Source organism: Phoxinus phoxinus, assembly GCF_949152265.1.
Source record: "Phoxinus phoxinus genome assembly, chromosome: 18".
Lineage (NCBI taxonomy): Eukaryota > Metazoa > Chordata > Actinopteri > Cypriniformes > Leuciscidae > Phoxinus > Phoxinus phoxinus.
In genome coordinates, this window is record NC_136893.1 from 367,501 (window position 1) to 390,000 (window position 22,500).

At 43.5% G+C, this 22,500-nt stretch overlaps 1 protein-coding gene across 3 annotated transcripts in view; it reads left to right on the forward strand.

Annotated features, from left to right (window-relative positions):
- The window catches only part of corin (corin, serine peptidase), a 46,755-nt gene that overhangs the window by 7,751 nt on the left and 16,504 nt on the right, over window positions 1-22,500 (forward strand). For 2 of the 3 annotated variants that reach the window (XM_079588674.1, XM_079588673.1), the window contains exons 5-11: window positions 9,237-9,447; window positions 13,785-13,969; window positions 14,057-14,170; window positions 18,172-18,279; window positions 20,360-20,470; window positions 21,028-21,150; window positions 21,268-21,378. In XM_079588674.1, the coding sequence (XP_079444800.1) occupies window positions 9,237-9,447; window positions 13,785-13,969; window positions 14,057-14,170; window positions 18,172-18,279; window positions 20,360-20,470; window positions 21,028-21,150; window positions 21,268-21,378 (963 nt within the window). The remainder of the gene's footprint in view (window positions 1-9,236; window positions 9,448-13,784; window positions 13,970-14,056; window positions 14,171-18,171; window positions 18,280-20,359; window positions 20,471-21,027; window positions 21,151-21,267; window positions 21,379-22,500) is intronic. The other variant, XM_079588675.1, reaches the window with a different exon arrangement.

Sequence of the window (22,500 nt, forward strand, 5' to 3'; positions counted from 1 at the left end):
TGCTTCAGTTCATATTTTATCATCTGACAGAAGGATATTCTCTCTCTCTCTCTCTCTCTCTCTCTCTCTCTCTCTCTCTCTCTCTCTCTCTCTCTCTCTCTCTCTCTCTCTCTCTCTCGTCAAACGTCTCGCATCTTTTGTCCTCTATAGACCAGCTGCTAATCTAATATAGCACAGATTTCTCTCTCTCTCTTTCTGTGTGTGTGTGTGTGTGAGTGTGTGAGTGAGACAGATTGTTTCAGTGTCCTTAGTGAAGGTTCTGTCCCAAAAGTCGTCTGTGAGTGTGTGTCCTCTTGTGATGACCTCTACTAGAGCTTTTATTTGTGTCTGTCTCCTAATGATTAATCATCTTTCCTGAGGTGTGTGTGTGTGTGTGTGTGTGTGTGTGTGTGTGTGTGTGTGTGTGTGTGTGTGTGTGAGGGCTGTTCCTCTCGTCTTTCTGACTTTGACTTGAGGACCAGAATCACAATCAGTGACTCTTAGAGAGAGACACACACACACACACACACACACACACACACACACACACACACACACACACACACACACAACAGTGGTGTAGTCTACGTGATACGCAGGTATACGCCGTATACCCACTAGGAAATGCCAAGTATTTCCGTATACCCACTAAAAAAAGCGTGAGGATACGTAACAACTTCGTTTTGTGACAGAACTTTCACACTTTCATTCATAAATTCACTGCGTCTGTGTTTGCAATGGACACAGATCAAATCACGGAATCCACTCACAACTGTATAAAGCAGAACGGTCCGGGTATGAATCAAATCTCGACTAGTGTCTGTGAATATTAAAAACTCAAAGAGACTGCAGTTGTTCAACACGTCTCTGGGAATGAGCGCTCAATGTGTGCTCTACTACACACACACACACACACACACACACTGAAGCAAGCGCGTGCTTGTGTCAGCGCTTCACTGTAGCTATGAGGACATGATGTAGGCTACACACATGAACTTCATCACAGAGCTGCTATGAGAGTCACTTCATGAGAATTTCACCATTCCATTTGATAAAACTATCGTCATTCATTCGTATCATACACACACAGAAACTGTAATGTCTTTACGACAACCTGTCAAAATAAAAGTTCGGTATAAACTCAAAGAAATTATGAAAGAAATTGCACAGTAAAATGTACTGTAAAATAATAATAATAATGAAATCTATTAAAACTTATTTTAAAAAGGAAGTTTTCATACATGTTTTAATTTAAACAGTAAACTTGCCAAAACAATAACACCATTTTCTTTGAAAAGCACCATTTCTAAAAGTAAATTTGTATTTGTGTCTTTAATGTTTGTTTTTTCTTATTATTATTGCTGATAAAACCTGTGCTTCAGGGACCATATTCATATAACATCTAAGGCTAAATGTAGTTAAATGGTGATTAGTATGAGACGGGTTAGGCGTGGGTTACAGTATACTCACTACAAAAAACTAGACTACACCACTGCGCACACACACACACACACACACACACACACACACACACACACACACACACAGTCACTCAGTCACTCTCTCACTCACTCACTCACTCACTCACTCACACACACAAACACACACACACACACTCACTCAGTCACACACACTCACTCAGTCACACACACACACACACACACACTCTCAGTCAGTCACACACACACACACACACACACACAGTCAGTCACACTCTCACACACACACACACACACACACTCACTCACTCACTCACTCAGTCACACACACACACACACTCACTCAGTCACACACACACACACACACACACACTCAGTCACACACACACACACACACACACACACACTCAGTCAGTCACACACACACACACACACACACACACACACACACACACACTCACTCACTCACTCACACACACACACACACACACACACACACACACACACACACACACACACACACACACACTCACACACTCACACACACACACACACACTCTCACTCACACACTCTCACTCACACACACACACACACACACTCTCACACAGACACACACACACACAAGCTTTCATTGCTATCCTTGTGAGGACATTCCATAGGCGTAATGGTTTTTATACTGTACAAACTGTATATTCTATCCCCTTACACTGCCCCTATCCCTAAACCTGCCCATCACACACACACACACACACACACACTGCCCCTATCCCTAAACCTGCCCATCACACACACACACACACACACACACTGCCCCTATCCCTAAACCTGCCCATCACACACACACACACACACACACTGCCCCTATCCCTAAACCTGCCCATCACACACACACACACACACACACACACACACTGCCCCTATCCCTAAACCTACCCATCACACACACACACACACACACACACACACTGCCCCTATCCCTAAACCTACCCATCACACACACACACACACACACACACACACACACACACACTGCCCCTATCCCTAAACCTACCCATCACACACACACACACACACACACACACACACACACTGCCCCTATCCCTAAACCTACCCATCACACACACACACACACACACACTGCCCCTATCCCTAAACCTACCCATCACACACACACACACACACACACACACACTGCCCCTATCCCTAAACCTGCCCATCACACACACACACACACACACACACACACTGCCCCTATCCCTAAACCTACCCATCACACACACACACACACACACACACTGCCCCTATCCCTAAACCTACCCATCACACACACACACACACACACACACACTGCCCCTATCCCTAAACCTACCCATCACACACACACACACACACACACTGCCCCTATCCCTAAACCTACCCATCACACACACACACACACACACACACACACTGCCCCTATCCCTAAACCTACCCATCACACACACACACACACACACACACACTGCCCCTATCCCTAAACCTACCCATCACACACACACACACACACACACTGCCCCTATCCCTAAACCTGCCCATCACAGGAGACATTCTGCTATTTTACATTTTCAAAAATATATAATTTAGTATGTTTATTAATAGTTAGGGAAAGTTAAGCATTTCTTTGGCCAATCTGCAAAAAAATTTCTTACCAATAGCTTTTTTTACCATGTGTTCCTATAGGTGTCTAGTAACACCTCCCAATTTATCCACGGCCAAATCCTCGGGGAAACGCCTGGAGAGGCCATCAAAGTTGGGGTGCCCAGAGGGCCTGGGTACCCAAAAAAAAAAAAAAACAATTTTTTTTTTTTTACCAATATTAGCTTTTGAGATGTCTAACTATGGGTTTTTAGGGGTGCTGAATCTATCCCAGCCATTAGTTTTGAGTAAAAATGACTCCAAATCCATACAAAATCCATAAAAATGTTTAAAACCATTACAAAACAAAACTTCCTAAATCAGTTTAAAATTTACCAAACCTCATCCAACTCCCCTGCATCTCCCTCACTCCTGTTATCATCTGGCTGGTTGATGTTCTGGCAAGAGTTACCATGACAGTTCCCACAAACAGAAATACACTTGACTCCTAGCTGCACCTGAGAGTGTCACAGTCCTCAGCACAGTTGCAGCTGACAAACTTCAGAAGGTGGTCCGGTGCAATGGGACCACCTCTGTTGTAGGGACTGGTGCATAACCTTGTTCTCCTTGTTTCCATCCATACTCAAGGACATCCAGTTATGGACTTTGTCAAGTCAAGTCACCTTTATTTATATAACGCTTTTTACAATACAGATTGTATCAAAGCAGCTTCACAGTGATAATATGAAAATAATACAACAAAGTTTGCTTCTAGAAGAACATTGCGTCATCGTCCACCTTAAGTAAGGTAGATCAATAATATTGTTGAATATTAAATGTCCCCAACTAAGCAAGCCAACAGCCAAGGCAACAGTGGCAAATAACCAAAACTCCATCAGTGACAGAATGGACAAAAAAGCATTGGGAGATCCCAGGCTCAGTCGGGGGCCAGTTCTCCTCTGGCCAATCAGTGAACAGTGTATGATTATGATTCAGGCAGCAATACAGGTCAGTTATGACACAAACTAGTGAGCAAAGTCAGATTGGATCAGAACATTTATCCAGTTCCATCTGGTTGGAGGTCGGAGTCATCACGTCGGTATGTAGACGGGTTTGTTGAGGATCAGTGCTGATGGCTGTCGTGTCGATGAGGCCTTCACAGGGCTGATGAGGGATGCTTTGTGGATGGGCCCAGGCGCAGGTCCATCCTCTGATCTGGATACAGCCCGGATTCAGCTGACTTCAGTAAACAGGAGAGAGACTAGTTGACTAGTGTAGCAGACTTTATAGCAGTAGCCTATCTCTGGTCTGGAGATATGCCCGCAGAGAGTGCTGTGCTGCAGCTCCTGTAGTCGGAGGCAGTTTCTCAGGCTTGATGCTCCCGGCTGCGGCCCGGACAGTTGAACAGTTCGCAGCCAGCTTTGATGATGTCACTTTTCTTGGCTCTGATGTCATTGAACACATCCATGGCCCCCTCTGCTTTGTCAGTCTTGCAGAGCTTGGTGAGCAAAGTTGGTTTGCTAAACCCAGAAATTGCTGATACGGTATCGCAGCCAGAGAAGCTGTGTAGGAAGATCAGGTATGTAACAGAACCTCTCCGGGAGGGCCACCCGGATCTTTCCAACATCGTAAGATGTGTCTTTAGCTGTTGTGAGAAAAACCGGGTGGTTTGCCCTATGATGGACCAGCATAACCACAACGTCGGTGTCCTCGGCCCTCACCTCAACAGAGGACTCTATTGCCTCATTTAGTGATGCACACACGATAGAAGTGTCAACATCATCAGAGCATTGGTGTACACTGATCCTACTTTGTATCAGAACAGTTTTCCCATCCATCTTGGCCTGTATGGCTCTGCCAACCTCCTCTGCCTGATCAGCATTGACTGAGTCCCCGGGAGTGCTGCTGAACCCCGTAGAGAAAGATACCAGAGTCTTCCTGTCACGTATGGAATCGAAGGGGTTGACTTCCTCCAACCATCCAACTATGGCGTTAACAACATCATTGTCTTTCTCCATCTGGGCTGTTTACTGAGCTGAAAACTGTTCTGGATACAATGGAAACCAAGCACAAGGTCAAGTCATCAGATCTGCTCCCAAAATCAATGGAGAGAAGCACCTACGGATTACTGTGATCTTTGACAGATACGGTAGCTCCACCAAGGACCATGACCACCTGAGACGTACAAAAAATGCATGCTGTGACATTCAGATTCGTTCAGACTTAAAAAAAACATTGTTCCACGGGAAAAGTTCCTTGACAACAAGCACAACAAGGCCCAGCTCATTCTGCTCCTTCCTGAGACCTTCCAAAGAAGTAGGATCAGTGTACAACAATGCTCTGATGCTGACACTTCTATCGTGTGTGCAGCACTAAATGAATCAATAGAGTCCTCTGTTGAGGTGAGGGCTGAGGACACAGACGTTATGGTTATGCTGGTCCATCATAGGGCAAACCACCCGGTCTTCCTCACAACAGCTAAAGACACATCTTACCATCTTGACTGAAGACACAGGCGTGGAGTCGGCTATCTTGTCTGAAGAAACAGGCATAGACACAGGTGTAGAGGCGGCCATCTTGTCCGAAGACACAGGCGTTGAGGTGCCCATCTTGTCTGAAGACACAGGCGTGGTGACGGCCATCTTGCTCGAAGACGAGGGCTCAGGCGTGGTGGGCATGCCGTGAAGAAGCTCTGGAAAGGTGGTCTCGGCAGGACGAGACTCCGGAAGGGTGGTCACGGCTGGACGAGACTCCGGAAGGGTGGTCACGGCTGGACAAGACTCCGGAAGGGTGGTCACGGCAGGACGAGACTCCGAAAGGGTGGTCACGGCTGGACGAGACTCCGGAAGGGTGGTCAAGACTGGACGAGACTCCGGAAGGGTGGTCACGGCTGGACGAGACTCCGGAAGGGTGGTCACGGCTGGACGAGACTCCGGAAGGGTGGTCAAGACTGGACGAAACTCCGGAAGGGTGGTCTTGGCGGGACGAGACTCTGGACTGGCGGCCATGACGGGGCAGATCCGATGAGGCTCTGGTGTGCTGGCGAGCGGTGTGAGTACTAGAGTTGCCAAAGAGGGCATGACATGAACTGGCTCAGGCTTAGGAGATACTGTGAGCTTGCGGGGTTCCTCATCCGCAAAGCCCACAGTAAATGGCGAACCGCTCAATAAAAGGGCAAAGCCCATATATTGCACTAGAGTGTAGTGAGGGGTATCGTCAGGCATGAGGAAATGAAGAAACTTATTAAGTCCATGGCCAAATATGTCCTTTAAGACAGCATCATTAAAGTCCACCCCATGGCAAAGCTCACAAAACTCCTTCACATATTCCTCCATCGGACGGTTACCCTGGCGGAGGCGGAAGAGACAATCTGCTGGATCCATGTTATGGTCAGTTCTTCTGTCACGGTAGTTTGAAGCAGAGGAGGAAGCAGGATCCACGTGCAGCATTACTTTATTAAATAAACTTATAACTACATAAATATAGACTCAGACTCAGGAACAAGACTCAACAGATTTGACCAGAACAAAAAACGTTAAGAACTGACAAAGATTGAAACTAGACACAGGGCGTAAATACAGAAGTAGACAAGCTAAACAAGAAAACAAGAGGGCGTGGCTAATAGGAAACACCTGGGGAGACTAATAAACATTAAACATAATGGGGAGCTGCTAAACATGGAACAAGACGGGAACACTGACTAGAATCATGACAAGGAGAGGCTACTAAATCATTTTTATTAATGTAATGTGACTGCACATCCGTATTTCATATTTTCCTAATGTCTTGTACCGTTAAACATGTGGATGAATAATCATATGCAAATGATATGCAGATGAGGATATGCATAGTAAAACTAGGCGTTGTAAGGTTATTTCGGGGAGGAGACGCATGTGTGCACAGTCTTCCGCTGACTGGGATTTATAAAGTGAATTCTGCGCAGGTTCTGGCATACGCACGGTTTTATAAGTCTGAATATTTTTGGCTTTCGGGGTGTACACCAATGCTCTGATGATGCTGACACTTCTATCGTGTGTGCAGCACTAAATGAGGCAATAGAGTCCTCTGTTGAGGTGAGGGCCGAGGACACTGACGTTGTGGTTATGCTGGTCCATCATAGGGCAAACCACCCGGTTTTTCTCACAACAGCTAAAGACACATCTTACGATGTTGGAAAGATCCGGGTGGCCCTCCCGGAGAGGTTCTGTTACATACCTGATCTTCCTACACAGCTTCTCTGGCTGCGATACCGTATCAGCAATTTCTGGGTTTAGCAAACCAACTTTGCTCACCAAGCTCTGCAAGACTGACAAAGCAGAGGGGGCCATGGATGTGTTCAATGACATCAGAGCCAAGAAAAGTGACATCATCAAAGCTGGCTGCGAACTGTTCAACTGTCCGGGCCGCAGCCGGGAGCATCAAGCCTGAGAAACTGCCTCCGACTACAGGAGCTGCAGCACAGCACTCTCTGCGGGCATATCTCCAGACCAGAGATAGGCTACTGCTATAAAGTCTGCTACACTAGTCAACTAGTCTCTCTCCTGTTTACTGAAGTCAGCTGAATCCGGGCCGTATCCAGATCAGAGGATGGACCTGCGCCTGGGCCCATCCACAAAGCATCCCTCATCAGCCCTGTGAAGGCCTCATCGACACGACAGCCATCAGCACTGATCCTCAACAAACCCGTCTACATACCGACGTGATGACTCCGACCTCCAACCAGATGGAACTGGATAAATGTTCTGATCCAATCTGACTTTGCTCACTAGTTTGTGTCATAACTGACCTGTAATGCTGCCTGAATCATAATCATACACTGTTCACTGATTGGCCAGAGGAGAACTGGCCCCCGACTGAGCCTGGGATCTCCCAATGCTTTTTTGTCCATTCTGTCACTGATGGAGTTTTGGTTATTTGCCACTGTTGCCTTGGCTGTTGGCTTGCTTAGTTGGGGACATTTAATATTCAACAATATTATTGATCTACCTTACTTAAGGTGGACGATGACGCAATGTTCTTCTAGAAGCAAACTTTGTTGTATTATTTTCATATTATCACTGTGAAGCTGCTTTGATACAATCTGTATTGTAAAAAGCGTTATATAAATAAAGGTGACTTGACTTGACAAAGTCCATAACTGGATGTCCTTGAGTATGGATGGAAACAAGGAGAACAAGGTTATGCACCAGTCCCTACAACAGAGGTGGTCCCATTGCACCGGACCACCTTCTGAAGTTTGTCAGCTGCAACTGTGCTGAGGACTGTGACACTCTCAGGTGCAGCTAGGAGTCAAGTGTATTTCTGTTTGTGGGAACTGTCATGGTAACTCTTGCCAGAACATCAACCAGCCAGATGATAACAGGAGTGAGGGAGATGCAGGGGAGTTGGATGAGGTTTGGTAAATTTTAAACTGATTTAGGAAGTTTTGTTTTGTAATGGTTTTAAACATTTTTATGGATTTTGTATGGATTTGGAGTCATTTTTACTCAAAACTAATGGCTGGGATAGATTCAGCACCCCTAAAAACCCATAGTTAGACATCTCAAAAGCTAATATTGGTAAAAAAAAATTTTTTTTTTTTTTTTTTTTGGGTACCCAGGCCCTCTGGGCACCCCAACTTTGATGGCCTCTCCAGGCGTTTCCCCGAGGATTTGGCCGTGGATAAATTGGGAGGTGTTACTAGACACCTATAGGAACACATGGTAAAAAAAGCTATTGGTAAGAAATTTTTTTGCAGATTGGCCAAAGAAATGCTTAACTTTCCCTAACTATAACCCATTCCCCTCATGGGGACCGCTGGCTGGTCCCCACAATGGAGGTGATCTCAGGTTTTACTATCCTTGTGGGGACATTATGGTTCCCACAATGTAATGTATACCAAGTACACTCTCACACACACACACACACACACACACACACTCAGTCACACACACACACTCAGTCAGTCACACACACACACACACACACACACACACACACACACACACACACACACACACACTCTGGAGAGAATCGGCAGCGGTTCATTTCTTTACATGAACGTCATAATTGGTGAACATGAATCTGATTGTTATTGATTAAGAAGTTTGAAATCAAAAACTAAAGCTAGTGAAGTGATGAAAACACACCGCTTTAACCTGACCACTGAAATCACTCCTTGCTCAGCGCATCAGCCAATCAGATCTCCCCTGTGTGTGTGACAGGTTCCTGCTCTGACATCACAGAGAGCCAGTGTCACATGCTGCCGTATAATCAGAGTGGCCTGTTGCCGGGGGTGACGGTCGTCAAGAGCAACGAGATCCAGATGTTCCTGAAGTTCTTCATCTATCTGAGTCGGCTGTCCTGCTACAGACACATCATGCTGTTCGGATGCTCCATCGCACTCCCACAATGCATCAGCCACGGAGATCACAGGTCTGTGACAGGCGTGATTCAGCGTAATAATATTACAATATCAAATTAAATAGCAAATAACATCACCAAAGCAAGAAGAATGACGGAAACAATGTGAGGAATCGAGTCTAGTGTTGATCGGATACAATAAAAATAAAATGTATACAAATAAAGTGCATTATTATTATTATGACTTTGATTGAGTGTCGGCTGTGATTGGATAACTGGAGTAAGCAGTGGACCAATGGCGTCGCAGCGTCTCTAATGTTGGTTTGGTGTTTCTGAAACGCCGGAGTCAAAGTGTGTGATCAGAATGATGTGTGTAACTCCCTCCAGAAGTGTGTGTTCAGAATGATGTGTGTCACTCCCTCCAGAAGTGTGTGATCAGAATGATGTGTGTCACTCCCTCCAGAAGTGTGTGATCAGAATGATGTGTGTAACTCCCTCCAGAAGTGTGTGATCAGAATGATGTGTGTCACTCCCTCCAGAAGTGTGTGATCAGAATGATGTGTGTAACTCCCTCCAGAAGTGTGTGATCAGAATGATGTGTGTAACTCCCTCCAGAAGTGTGTGTTCAGAATGATGTGTGTAACTCCCTCCAGAAGTGTGTGATCAGAATGATGTGTGTAACTCCCTCCAGAAGTGTGTGATCAGAATGATGTGTGTAACTCCCTCCAGAAGTGTGTGATCAGAATGATGTGTGTAACTCCCTCCAGAAGTGTGTGATCAGAATGATGTGTGTAACTCCCTCCAGAAGTGTGTGATCAGAATGATGTGTGTAACTCCCTCCAGAAGTGTGTGATCAGAATGATGTGTGTAACTCCCTCCAGAAGTGTGTGATCAGAATGATGTGTGTAACTCCCTCCAGAAGTGTGTGATCAGAATGATGTGTGTAACTCCCTCCAGAAGTGTGTGATCAGAATGATGTGTGTAACTCCCTCCAGAAGTGTGTGATCAGAATGATGTGCGTAACTCCCTCCAGAAGTGTGTGATCAGAATGATGTGCGTAACTCCCTCCAGAAGTGTGTGATCAGAATGATGTGTGTAACTCCCTCCAGAAGTGTGTGATCAGAATGATGTGTGTAACTCCCTCCAGAAGTGTGTGATCAGAATGATGTGCGTAACTCCCTCCAGAAGTGTGTGATCAGAATGATGTGTGTAACTCCCTCCAGAAGTGTGTGATCAGAATGATGTGTGTAACTCCCTCCAGAAGTGTGTGATCAGAATGATGTGTGTAACTCCCTCCAGAAGTGTGTGATCAGAATGATGTGTGTAACTCCCTCCAGAAGTGTGTGATCAGAATGATGTGTGTAACTCCCTCCAGAAGTGTGTGATCAGAATGATGTGTGTAACTCCCTCCAGAAGTGTGTGATCAGAATGATGTGCGTAACTCCCTCCAGAAGTGTGTGATCAGAATGATGTGTGTAACTCCCTCCAGAAGTGTGTGATCAGAATGATGTGTGTAACTCCCTCCAGAAGTGTGTGATCAGAATGATGTGTGTAACTCCCTCCAGAAGTGTGTGTAAGAATGATGTGTGTAACTCCCTCCAGAAGTGTGTGATCAGAATGATGTGTGTAACTCCCTCCAGAAGTGTGTGATCAGAATGATGTGTGTAACTCCCTCCAGAAGTGTGTGATCAGAATGATGTGTGTAACTCCCTCCAGAAGTGTGTGATCAGAATGATGTGTGTAACTCCCTCCAGAAGTGTATGATCAGAATGATGTGTGTAACTCCCTCCAGAAGTGTGTGATCAGAATGATGTGCGTAACTCCCTCCAGAAGTGTGTGATCAGAATGATGTGTGTAACTCCCTCCAGAAGTGTGTGATCAGAATGATGTGTGTAACTCCCTCCAGAAGTGTGTAATCAGAATGATGTGTGTAACTCCCTCCAGAAGTGTGTGATCAGAATGATGTGTGTCACTCCCTCCAGAAGTGTGTGATCAGAATGATGTGTGTAACTCCCTCCAGAAGTGTGTGATCAGAATGATGTGCGTAACTCCCTCCAGAAGTGTGTGATCAGAATGATGTGTGTAACTCCCTCCAGAAGTGTGTGATCAGAATGATGTGCGTAACTCCCTCCAGAAGTGTGTGATCAGAATGATGTGTGTAACTCCCTCCAGAAGTGTGTGATCAGAATGATGTGTGTAACTCCCTCCAGAAGTGTGTGATCAGAATGATGTGCGTAACTCCCTCCAGAAGTGTGTGATCAGAATGATGTGTGTAACTCCCTCCAGAAGTGTGTGATCAGAATGATGTGCGTAACTCCCTCCAGAAGTGTGTGATCAGAATGATGTGTGTAACTCCCTCCAGAAGTGTGTGATCAGAATGATGTGTGTAACTCCCTCCAGAAGTGTGTGATCAGAATGATGTGTGTAACTCCCTCCAGAAGTGTGTGATCAGAATGATGTGTGTAACTCCCTCCAGAAGTGTGTGATCAGAATGATGTGTGTAACTCCCTCCAGAAGTGTGTGATCAGAATGATGTGCGTAACTCCCTCCAGAAGTGTGTGATCAGAATGATGTGCGTAACTCCCTCCAGAAGTGTGTGATCAGAATGATGTGTGTAACTCCCTCCAGAAGTGTGTGATCAGAATGATGTGTGTAACTCCCTCCAGAAGTGTGTGATCAGAATGATGTGTGTAACTCCCTCCAGAAGTGTGTGATCAGAATGATGTGTGTAACTCCCTCCAGAAGTGTGTGATCAGAATGATGTGCGTAACTCCCTCCAGAAGTGTGTGATCAGAATGATGTGTGTAACTCCCTCCAGAAGTGTGTGATCAGAATGATGTGTGTAACTCCCTCCAGAAGTGTGTGATCAGAATGATGTGTGTAACTCCCTCCAGAAGTGTGTGATCAGAATGATGTGTGTAACTCCCTCCAGAAGTGTGTGATCAGAATGATGTGTGTCACTCCCTCCAGAAGTGTGTGATCAGAATGATGTGTGTCACTCCCTCCAGAAGTGTGTGATCAGAATGATGTGTGTAACTCCCTCCAGAAGTGTGTGATCAGAATGATGTGTGTAACTCCCTCCAGAAGTGTGTGATCAGAATGATGTGTGTAACTCCCTCCAGAAGTGTGTGATCAGAATGATGTGTGTAACTCCCTCCAGAAGTGTGTGATCAGAATGATGTGTGTAACTCCCTCCAGAAGTGTGTGATCAGAATGATGTGTGTAACTCCCTCCAGAAGTGTGTGATCAGAATGATGTGCGTAACTCCCTCCAGAAGTGTGTGATCAGAATGATGTGTGTCACTCCCTCCAGAAGTGTGTGTTCCCGAACACCAGCATCCGAACGCAGGAGAACACGACAGCGTTCTTGTGTTCCGCCTGACGCTCGAGACACACTCCTGTAATCTAACAGTCGAACCGGAAAACTCATCGCAACAAATGCTTCAAGTGTTTCCCCAAATCCTTTGAATGACTTCTGCCGTCTCAAAAGACACAAGTGACAGGTGTAACTCAGTAATCAAGGGCTCATTATCTGCAGCAGGTGTGCGTGAGCTAGAACACATGAAGTATCTGAACCGGAGAGGTGTGTTGAGTGTCACGTTTCACTGCATGTTAGAAATATGGTCCAAAAAGTTAAGAGAAGATTCATCAGATTTCATTTTCAGAAGACTTGGGATGAAAAAGTTGCTTTACTCGCGAATGTTTTATGTCATATTCTAATTTCCACACGCTGGCGACCCCTGCTGTTCAAAACTGTAAATGCAACAGAACAAACATGCACAAAAACAGCTTTTACAAACCCATTGCGTATGTTTTATTGAAAGTAAAATCTATTGAATGCAATGAACTAATCATCTAATAAGATCAATATCAAGAGTCTGTGTAATATGTGTTCTTTTATACATTTGCGGGGCTTATTTAGTTTGTTCCATGGATGGCTCTGCTAAACAGGCCAATAAGAGACTATTAACTACCATTATGCCTTTTAATTATTCTAATGTCGAGTTAAAACGTCTACAAATGTCTAAAACTGATCAGAGATCTCTCAGAGACGCCTCATGTGTTCACAGAGAACCTCGGGCGATCACCTAGCGGTGAACCATTGACATTTTGAAACGTTTCGAAACCGCTTTGACGTAACGAAGCCTTGATTACTGAAGTCACGTGATTGTGGCGGTTTGATACACGCTTCGGACCGACAACTGATTCGAAACAAAAGATTCGTAAAGGTTTTGAAAATCTAAATTATGCTTTTGCTTAAAACAAGAAAAATTATCTGTCAACGGGGTCAGAAAAAGGATCTTGTTTCCGTTTGAATTCAGCTTATTTCCTGACCCCACGGATCATTTTTAGACATTTGTACTGGAAACCAGCACTTCTGCAGTGTGCGTGTGTCCTCGTGTCTTACAGGACACTGGTGCTGCCGTGCCAGTCGTTCTGTGAAGCGGCTCGGGAAGGTTGTGAACCCGTTCTGCAGACATTCAACGCCTCCTGGCCAGAGTTCCTGCGCTGCTCTCAGTTCTCCAACACCTCGACGGCCGCCGCTGGACACACCGCGCTCTGTTATTCGCCGCGGCAGGCCAGAGGGAAGCTCTGTGAGTCGGCAAACATGGCTTTCTTCACAGACTGGGACTGCTGATGGTCTGTGTGATGCGTTGTCTCTCTGTGATTGTTGTGTTCAGCTGTGTGTGGAAGGAGCGATCACTTTCTGTGTGCGACGGGAATATGCGTCCCTCTCAAACTAGTGTGCAACGGACACAACGACTGCGACGACTGGAGCGACGAGGCCAATTGCAGTGAGTTTGCGTTTCTTATTTGTGCTTCCTTTCCTTTTCTCACCTTACCATTCCTTACCTTTCCTTTCCTTTCCTTTCCTTACCTTACCTTTCCTTTCCTTTCCTTTCCTTTCCTTTCCTTTCCTTTCCTTACCTTACCTTACCTTTTCTTACTTTTCATTTCCTTTCCTTTCCATTCCTTACCTTACCTTTCCTTTCCTTACCTTACCTTACCTTTCCTTTCCTTTCCTTACCTTACCTTTCCTTTCCTTTCCTTTCCTTTCCTTTCCTTACTTTTCCATTCCTTTCCTTACCTTACCTTACCTTTTCTTACTTTTCATTTCCTTTCCTTTCCATTCCTTACCTTACCTTACCTTTCCTTTCCTTTCCATTCCATTCCTTACCTTACCTTTCCTTTCGTTTCCTTACCGTTCCTTTCCATTCCATTCCTTTCCTTACCTTTCCTTACCTTACCTTACCTTTCCTTTCCTTTCCTTTCCATTCCTTACTTTTCCATTCCTTTCCTTACCTTACCTTACCTTTCCTTTCGTTTCCTTACCGTTCCTTTCCATTCCATTCCATTCCTTACCGTTGCTTTCCATTCCATTCCTTACCTTTCCTTACCGTTCCTTTCCATTCCTTTCCTTTCATTTCCTTTCCTTTCCTTTCCTTTCCTTTCCTTTCCTTACCGTTCCTTTCCATTCCTTAACTTTCCTTTCCTTTCCTTTCCTTTCCTTTCCTTTCCATTCCTTTCCATTTCTTTCCTTTCCATTCCTTTCCATTCCTTTCCATTCCATTCCATTCCATTCCTTTCCTTTCCTTTCCTTTCCTTTCCATTCCTTTCCTTTCCTTTCCTTTCCATTCATTTCCTTTCCATTCCATTCCATTCCTTTCCTTTCCTTTCCTTTCCTTTCCATTCCTTTCCATTTCTTTCCTTTCCATTCCTTTCCTTTCCTTTCCTTTCCATTCCTTTCCATTCCTTTCCTTTCCTTTCCATTCATTTCCTTTCCTTTCCTTTCCATTCCTTTCCATTCCTTTCCATTCCTTTCCTTTCCTTTCCTTTCCTTTCCTTTCCTTTCCTTTCCATTCCTTTCCTTTCCTTTCCTTTCCTTTCCATTCCATTCCATTACTTTCCATTCCATTCCATTACTTTCATTTCCTTTCCTTTCCATTCCTTTCCTTTCCATTCCATTCCTTTCCTTTCCTTTCCTTACCTTTCCTTACCTTACCTTACCTTACCTTTCCTTTCCTTTCCTTTCCATTCCTTTCCTTTCCTTACCTTACCTTACCTTTCCTTTCGTTTCCTTACCGTTCCTTTCCATTCCATTCCATTCCTTACCGTTGCTTTCCATTCCATTCCTTACCTTTCCTTACCGTTCCTTTCCATTCCTTTCCTTTCCTTTCCTTTCCTTTCCATTCATTTCCTTTCCATTCCATTCCATTCCTTTCCATTCCTTTCCTTTCCTTTCCTTTCCTTTCCATTCCTTTCCATTTCTTTCCTTTCCATTCCTTTCCTTTCCTTTCCTTTCCATTCCTTTCCATTCCTTTCCTTTCCTTTCCATTCATTTCCTTTCCTTTCCTTTCCATTCCTTTCCATTCCTTTCCATTCCTTACCTTACCTTACCTTTCCTTTCCATTCCTTTCCTTTCCTTACCTTACCTTACCTTTCCTTTCGTTTCCTTACCGTTCCTTTCCATTCCATTCCATTCCTTACCGTTGCTTTCCATTCCATTCCTTACCTTTCCTTACCGTTCCTTTCCATTCCTTTCCTTTCCTTTCCTTTCCTTTCCTTTCCTTACCGTTCCTTTCCATTCCATTCCATTCCTTTCCTTTCCATTCCTTTCCTTTCCTTTCCTTTCCTTTCCATTCCTTTCCATTCCATTTCTTTCCTTTCCATTCCTTTCCTTTCCATTCATTTCCTTTCCTTTCCATTTATTTCCTTTCCTTTCCTTTCCATTCCTTTCCATTCCATTCCTTTCCTTTCCATTCCTTTCCTTTCCTTTCCATTCATTTCCTTTCCATTCCATTCCTTTCCTTTCCATTCCTTTCCTTTCCTTTCCTTTCCTTTCCATTCCTTTCCATTCCATTTCTTTCCTTTCCATTCCTTTCCTTTCCATTCATTTCCTTTCCTTTCCATTTATTTCCTTTCCTTTCCTTTCCATTCCTTTCCATTCCATTCCTTTCCTTTCCATTCCTTTCCTTTCCTTTCCATTCCTTTCCTTTCCTTTCCATTCCTTTCCTTTCCTTTCCTTTCCTTTCCTTTCCATTCCATTCCATTACTTTCCATTCCATTCCATTACTTTCATTTCCTTTCCATTCCATTCCATTCCATTCCTTTCCTTTCCATTCCTTTCCATTCCATTCCATTACTTTCATTTCCTTTCCTTTCCATTCCTTTCCATTCCATACCTTTCCTTTCCTTTCCATTCCTTTCCTTTCCTTTCCATTCCTTTCCATTCCATTCCATTACTTTCATTTCCTTTCCTTTCCATTCCTTTCCATTCCATTCCATTACTTTCATTTCCTTTCCTTTCCATTCCTTTCCATTCCATACCTTTCCTTTCCTTTCCTTTCCTTTCCTTTCCATTCCATTCCTTTCCATTCCTTTCCATTCCTTTCCATTCCATTCCATTCCATTACTTTCCATTCCTTTCCTTTCCATTCCTTTCCTTTCCATTCCTTTCCATTCCATTCCATTCCATTCCATTCCATTCCTTTCCATTCCATTCCATTCCTTTCCTTTCATTTCCTTTCCTTTCCTTTCCATTCCATTCCTTTCCTTTCCTTTCCATTCCTTTCCATTCCTTTCATTTAATTTCCTTTCCTTTCATTTCCATTCCTTACCTTTCCTTTCCATTCCATTCCTTTCCATTCCATTCCTTTCCATTTCTTTCTATTCCATTCCATTCCATTCCATTCCATTCCTTTCATTTCCTTTCCATTCCATTCCATTCCTTTCCTTTCCTTTCCATTCCTTTCCTTTCCATTCCTTTCCATTCCTTTCCATTCCTTTCATTTAATTTCCTTTCCTTTCATTTCCATTCCTTACCTTTCCTTTCCATTCCTTTCCTTTCCTTTCCTTTCCCTTCATTTCCTTTCCTTTCCTTTCCATACCTTACCTTTCCTTTCCATTCCTTTCCATTCCATTCCTTTCATTTCCTTTCCTTTCCTTTCCTTTCCTTTCCTTTCCCTTCATTTCCTTTCCATTCCATTCCACTCCATTCCATTAATTTCCTTTCCTTTCCCTTCATTTCCTTTCCTTTCCATTCCATTACTTTCATTTCCTTTCCTTTCCATTCCTTTCCTTTCCATTCCTTTCCATTCCTTTCCATTCCATTCCATTCCATTCCATTCCTTTCCATTCCATTCCATTCCATTCCATTCCATTCCATTCCTTTCATTTCATTTCCTTTCCTTTCCATTCCATTCCATTCTATTCCTTTCCATTCCTTTCCATTCCTTTCCTTTCCATTCCTTTCCATTCCTTTCATTTAATTTCCTTTCCTTTCATTTCCATTCCTTACCTTTCCTTTCCATTCCTTTCCTTTCCTTTCCCTTCCCTTCCTTACCTTTCCTTTCCATTCCTTTCCATTCCATTCCTTTCATTTCCTTTCCTTTCCTTTCCTTTCCTTTCCATTCCTTTCCTTTCATTTCCTTTCCTTTCCATTCCACTCCATTCCATTAATTTCCTTTCCTTTCCCTTCATTTCCTTTCCTTTCCATTCCATTCCTTTCCTTTCCTTTACTTTCCCTTCATTTCCTTTCCTTTCCTTTCCTTTCCTTGTGTCTTCAGCTCCTCAAGAAACGGGAACATTGTGAGGATGAGAAGGAAACTAGTTTGTACATTAGCATATTCTCGAGGTCACTTCACAGCATCATCAGCTGCGCTCGAACGATCTGCCATTACGATAATCCTCACGATTAGCTCCCTCACTCCTCGTTTCCGTCGAGCTATTCAAGATGTCCGCTTTGAGAAGCTCTTGTTCTCACGCCTGTGATCCTCTCCTTCTGTTGTGTGTCCAGCGTGTGCAGATGGACAGTATGTGTGTGCTACCGGTCGCTGTGTGAGTTCTGATCTTCTGTGCGATGGCTACGATGACTGCGGTGATCTGAGCGATGAGCAGAACTGCGGTGAGTACACTTGAAATGCTTCATGTGAGATCAGATCAACAAGAGAATCACACTGAGCATGTGCAGGACAAAAGCTGCATTCATCTCGTCCCAGCAATCTGATCCATGAAACACTTTAAACACATTAAACACTTTAAACGCATTAAAACAACACATTTTACAACATACCCGCACAATGGACTTCCTTGCCACTGTCGCCTTTTTTCGCCTTTGGCTTTTGGCTTGCTTAGTTGGGGACATTTCATTTAATATTCAGCAATATTATTGATCTCCTGCATTGACAGCATTATATGAGAACTGAAGTGAGCTGGATTTATATATACTAAATTAATAACTTTTTTACAACAAAAATGAACCATCACTGAACTTACTTAAGCTGGACTGTGACATACAAAAATGTAACTTTGTTGCATTATTTTCCTGTTATCTCTGTAAAGCTGCTTTAAAAAGTGCTTGATATGAATAAAGGTGACTTGAGTAATGTTGACTTACCGCCACAAAAAGTGGAAATAAGGGAGATCAGCAGAGGGAATAAATCAATCCTACACAAAACACAAAATAACATACAAAGAAATGACGATTACCTCGTAATGCAAAGTCGAAATAACTCAACATGAAATAGCTCATTCAATGCCAAACAGGCATCAAGAGATCCATAAGATGTTCATTGTAATGTACATTCACAATAAAGCAGTTTTGAAAACTTTTAACTGATAATTCTCTGACTGCTAAGAACGTGCAACTTCCCAACAGCATTTCTCCTCATCTCCTATTCCACTCGCTAAATGCCATCACTAGATGGCGCTGTCTCTTTTTATGCCATCATTTAATCTATTTATACTCCGTTACATTAGCAACAGTTACAACTATGGCTGTCAAACTGATCCTGTTAATGCATGTGCTTAATGGCGCAGAGAAGGCGCCGATCATCGAAGATAACGGATGCACCGATATGAACATGTTGGCCGATACCGATAGTTCTTTATATTTGAAAGCCGATAACCGATATACAAGTTTTATATAATTTTTGAGAGTCTGATTACAAAAACAAAAGTCTCACCATTAAAAGCCACGTCCCAAACACACAATTATATGTTCTCATTATGATTTTCTGAAGCTGATATGACAGAACATGTTGCACTGAACTGTATTTTCCAAACATATTTCAAGCACGTCATAATCATCATGTTGAACATCTGAAGAGTCTCAGCTGGAGGAAATAATGCATTATTTATCAGCTTTAATATATCGGACACATTTTATTATCGGGCCGATGACGATGACATTAAAACTGAACATGTATCAGCCGATGCCGATAATCGTGCGTCGCTATAGACGATGGTAGGAGAAGTTTGTAGAAATGAGCAGGACGAGTCTGAGGGATTGTCAGAGAGATGATGGAGGAGGGAAGCCAATGTCTGTGAGGAATCTATGAAGATTTAACTCTGAACGCTAAAGTTACCGTCAAGGCCCGATACACTCACGGCAAACTTCATCTTCTTTCTTTCCTTGGGGGTAAAAATAAGTGTGAAAGGCCTGTGCAGTGATATACTGTCAGGGAACATCCCAACAACATCCACTCTTAGATGAATGTGTTCACGTGCTTCGAGTTTTCCTCTCAAGAACAAAAAGAGCAACACACATGAGAAACAGCGGTTCAGAAAGCATCTGATCATATGTGGAGCTCTGAGATTCAGATCTACAGTCACGTTTATTCATACAGCAATGCTTAAATGCAGCAGCTTTACAGTATTAAAGATGAAAAACAGTGTTAGTGTGTCTATTATTCAGAACCACATGCTTCAGTTTCTACTATAAATCAGCGATTTACACCTCAAAGGAGGCGGAGCCTCAGAGCCGCACCCACCTATTACATCATCATCACCATTGACCAATGGGAGCTTAAGGTGTTTACCAGCCGGAACTGTTCCGGAAAGCTTTGACAAGATGTTTTGAACAGTTCGTTGTTTATCAGGGTTAAACGCTCTACTTCCCAATAAAGGATACAGAATTCTGCTTTTGTGTTTTCCTTCTTTGAGTCGCTGTTCTGTCCTGAACTGTAATTGGGCTGTTTCGTCAGTGTGTGATTCGGCCAAAGAGCATCGCTGTGGAGAAGGACGATGTGTTCCTCAAGACTGGCTCTGTGACGGAGACCACGACTGCCTGGACAAGAGCGACGAGATGAACTGCTGTGAGTGTGTGTGTGTGTGTGTGTGTGTGTGTACCACAAGGCTCAGTACTAGGACCGCTGCTGTTCACTCTGTACATGCTACCATTAGGAGATATCATTAGGAAACATGGAATTAGCTTTCACTGTTATGCCGACGATACTCAGCTGTATATTTCTTCAAAACCTAACGAAACCTACCAATTCACAAAATTAACGGAATGCATAGCGGATATAAAAAACTGGATGACTAGTAATTTCCTACTACTAAATTCAGAAAAAACAGAGATTCTAATTATTGGACAAAAAACTTCCACACGTAATAACATAGAGTACTTTCTAACACTTGATGATGCTCTGTTAAGTCTTCGTCGTCGGTTAGGAACCTGTGTGTGTGTGTGTGTGTGTGTGTGTGTGTGTGTGTGTGTGTGTGTGTGTGTGTGTGTGTGGCTCTGTGATGGGACCACGACTGCCTGGACAAAAGCGACGAGCTCAACTGCTGTGTGGAACTGTACTGTGTGTTTGTGTAACCCTGCAGTGCATTAACGTGTGTGTGTGTGTGTGTGTGTGTGTGTGTGTAGCGTGTAAGTCCCAGGGTCTAGTGGAGTGCAGGAACAAGCAGTGCATTCCCAGTGCCTTTCGCTGCGATGGTGAAGATGACTGTAAAGATGGCAGTGATGAAGAAAACTGCACACAACAACAGAGTGAGTGCTCACACGCACACACAAACACACACACGCACACACAAACACACACACACACACACACACATGCGCGCGCGCACACACACACACACACACACTGATGGCTCTGTCTCTCAGCTCAGGGTGTGTGTCCTCCTGGTCAGTCCAGTTGTTCTTCCTCCTCCTGCTCCTCTGGCTGTCATGGAAACACGTCATGTGACCTGCGCAACAACACTGGCAACAACTGCAGTGAGTGAAACTGACCTCTGACCTCTGACCTCTGTCCACACACAGAGCACTGCAGAGACACCCATGTTTTACTCTAGATTTAGTGTCAGTTAGTTTAGCCAAAAATGGTTTTATAGTTTCAATGTGTGGTAACAACACACTTTAACCCTTTCACGCAGAGAGACCAGAGAGTCACTACAGTGGACCCCTGTTAAAAACATTCTTGCGTATGCATGGGTTTGATTGCATAACTGCACATCAGTGAACTCTAGTGCATCATGCTTTACACTGCCACCAAGTGGCCAGCCTTTGTACATGGATTTAGTTTTCTCCAAACCAAGTCAGTCAGAAATGCCAAGTTGCTACGGAATATAAATCCATTCATTTGATCCTAGGAGACTCTTGCAGGCAAAAAAAAAGTCATATCATTGTTACATTTTCCAAGCATTGATTGTAGATATTCTGATTAATCATCTGTCCACTAAATTGGACATCATGCATCACCAGCTATATTTCAGCTGCAATTCACACTATTACTGTGACTGTTGTTCTGGAAAACTCTTCATCTGCAGTAACTGTCAATAAATGTATTTGTGCTATTAGAATGTAATTTGCAGTTACGTCATAAAAGTAATCTGATTACTCGTTACATCACAAAAGTAATCTGATTACTCGTTACATCACAAAAGTAATCTGATTACTCGTTACGTCACAAAAGTAATCTGATTACTCGTTATCTGATTACTCGTTACGTCACAAAAGTAATCTGATTACTCGTTATCTGATTACTCGTTATATCACAAAAGTAATCTGATTACTCGTTACATCACAAAAGTAATCTGGTTACTCGTTATCTGATTACTCGTTACATCACAAAAGTAATCTGATTACTCGTTACATCACAAAAGTAATCTGGTTACTCGTTACATCCCAAAAGTAATCTGGTTACTCGTTATCTGATTACTCGTTATATCACAAAAGTAATCTGATTACTCGTTACATCACAAAAGTAATCTGGTTACTCGTTACATCACAAAATTAATCTGATTACTCGTTACATCACAAAAGTAATCTGGTTACTCGTTACATCACAAAATGTATCTGATTACTTGTTATCTGATTACTCGTTATATCACAAAAGTA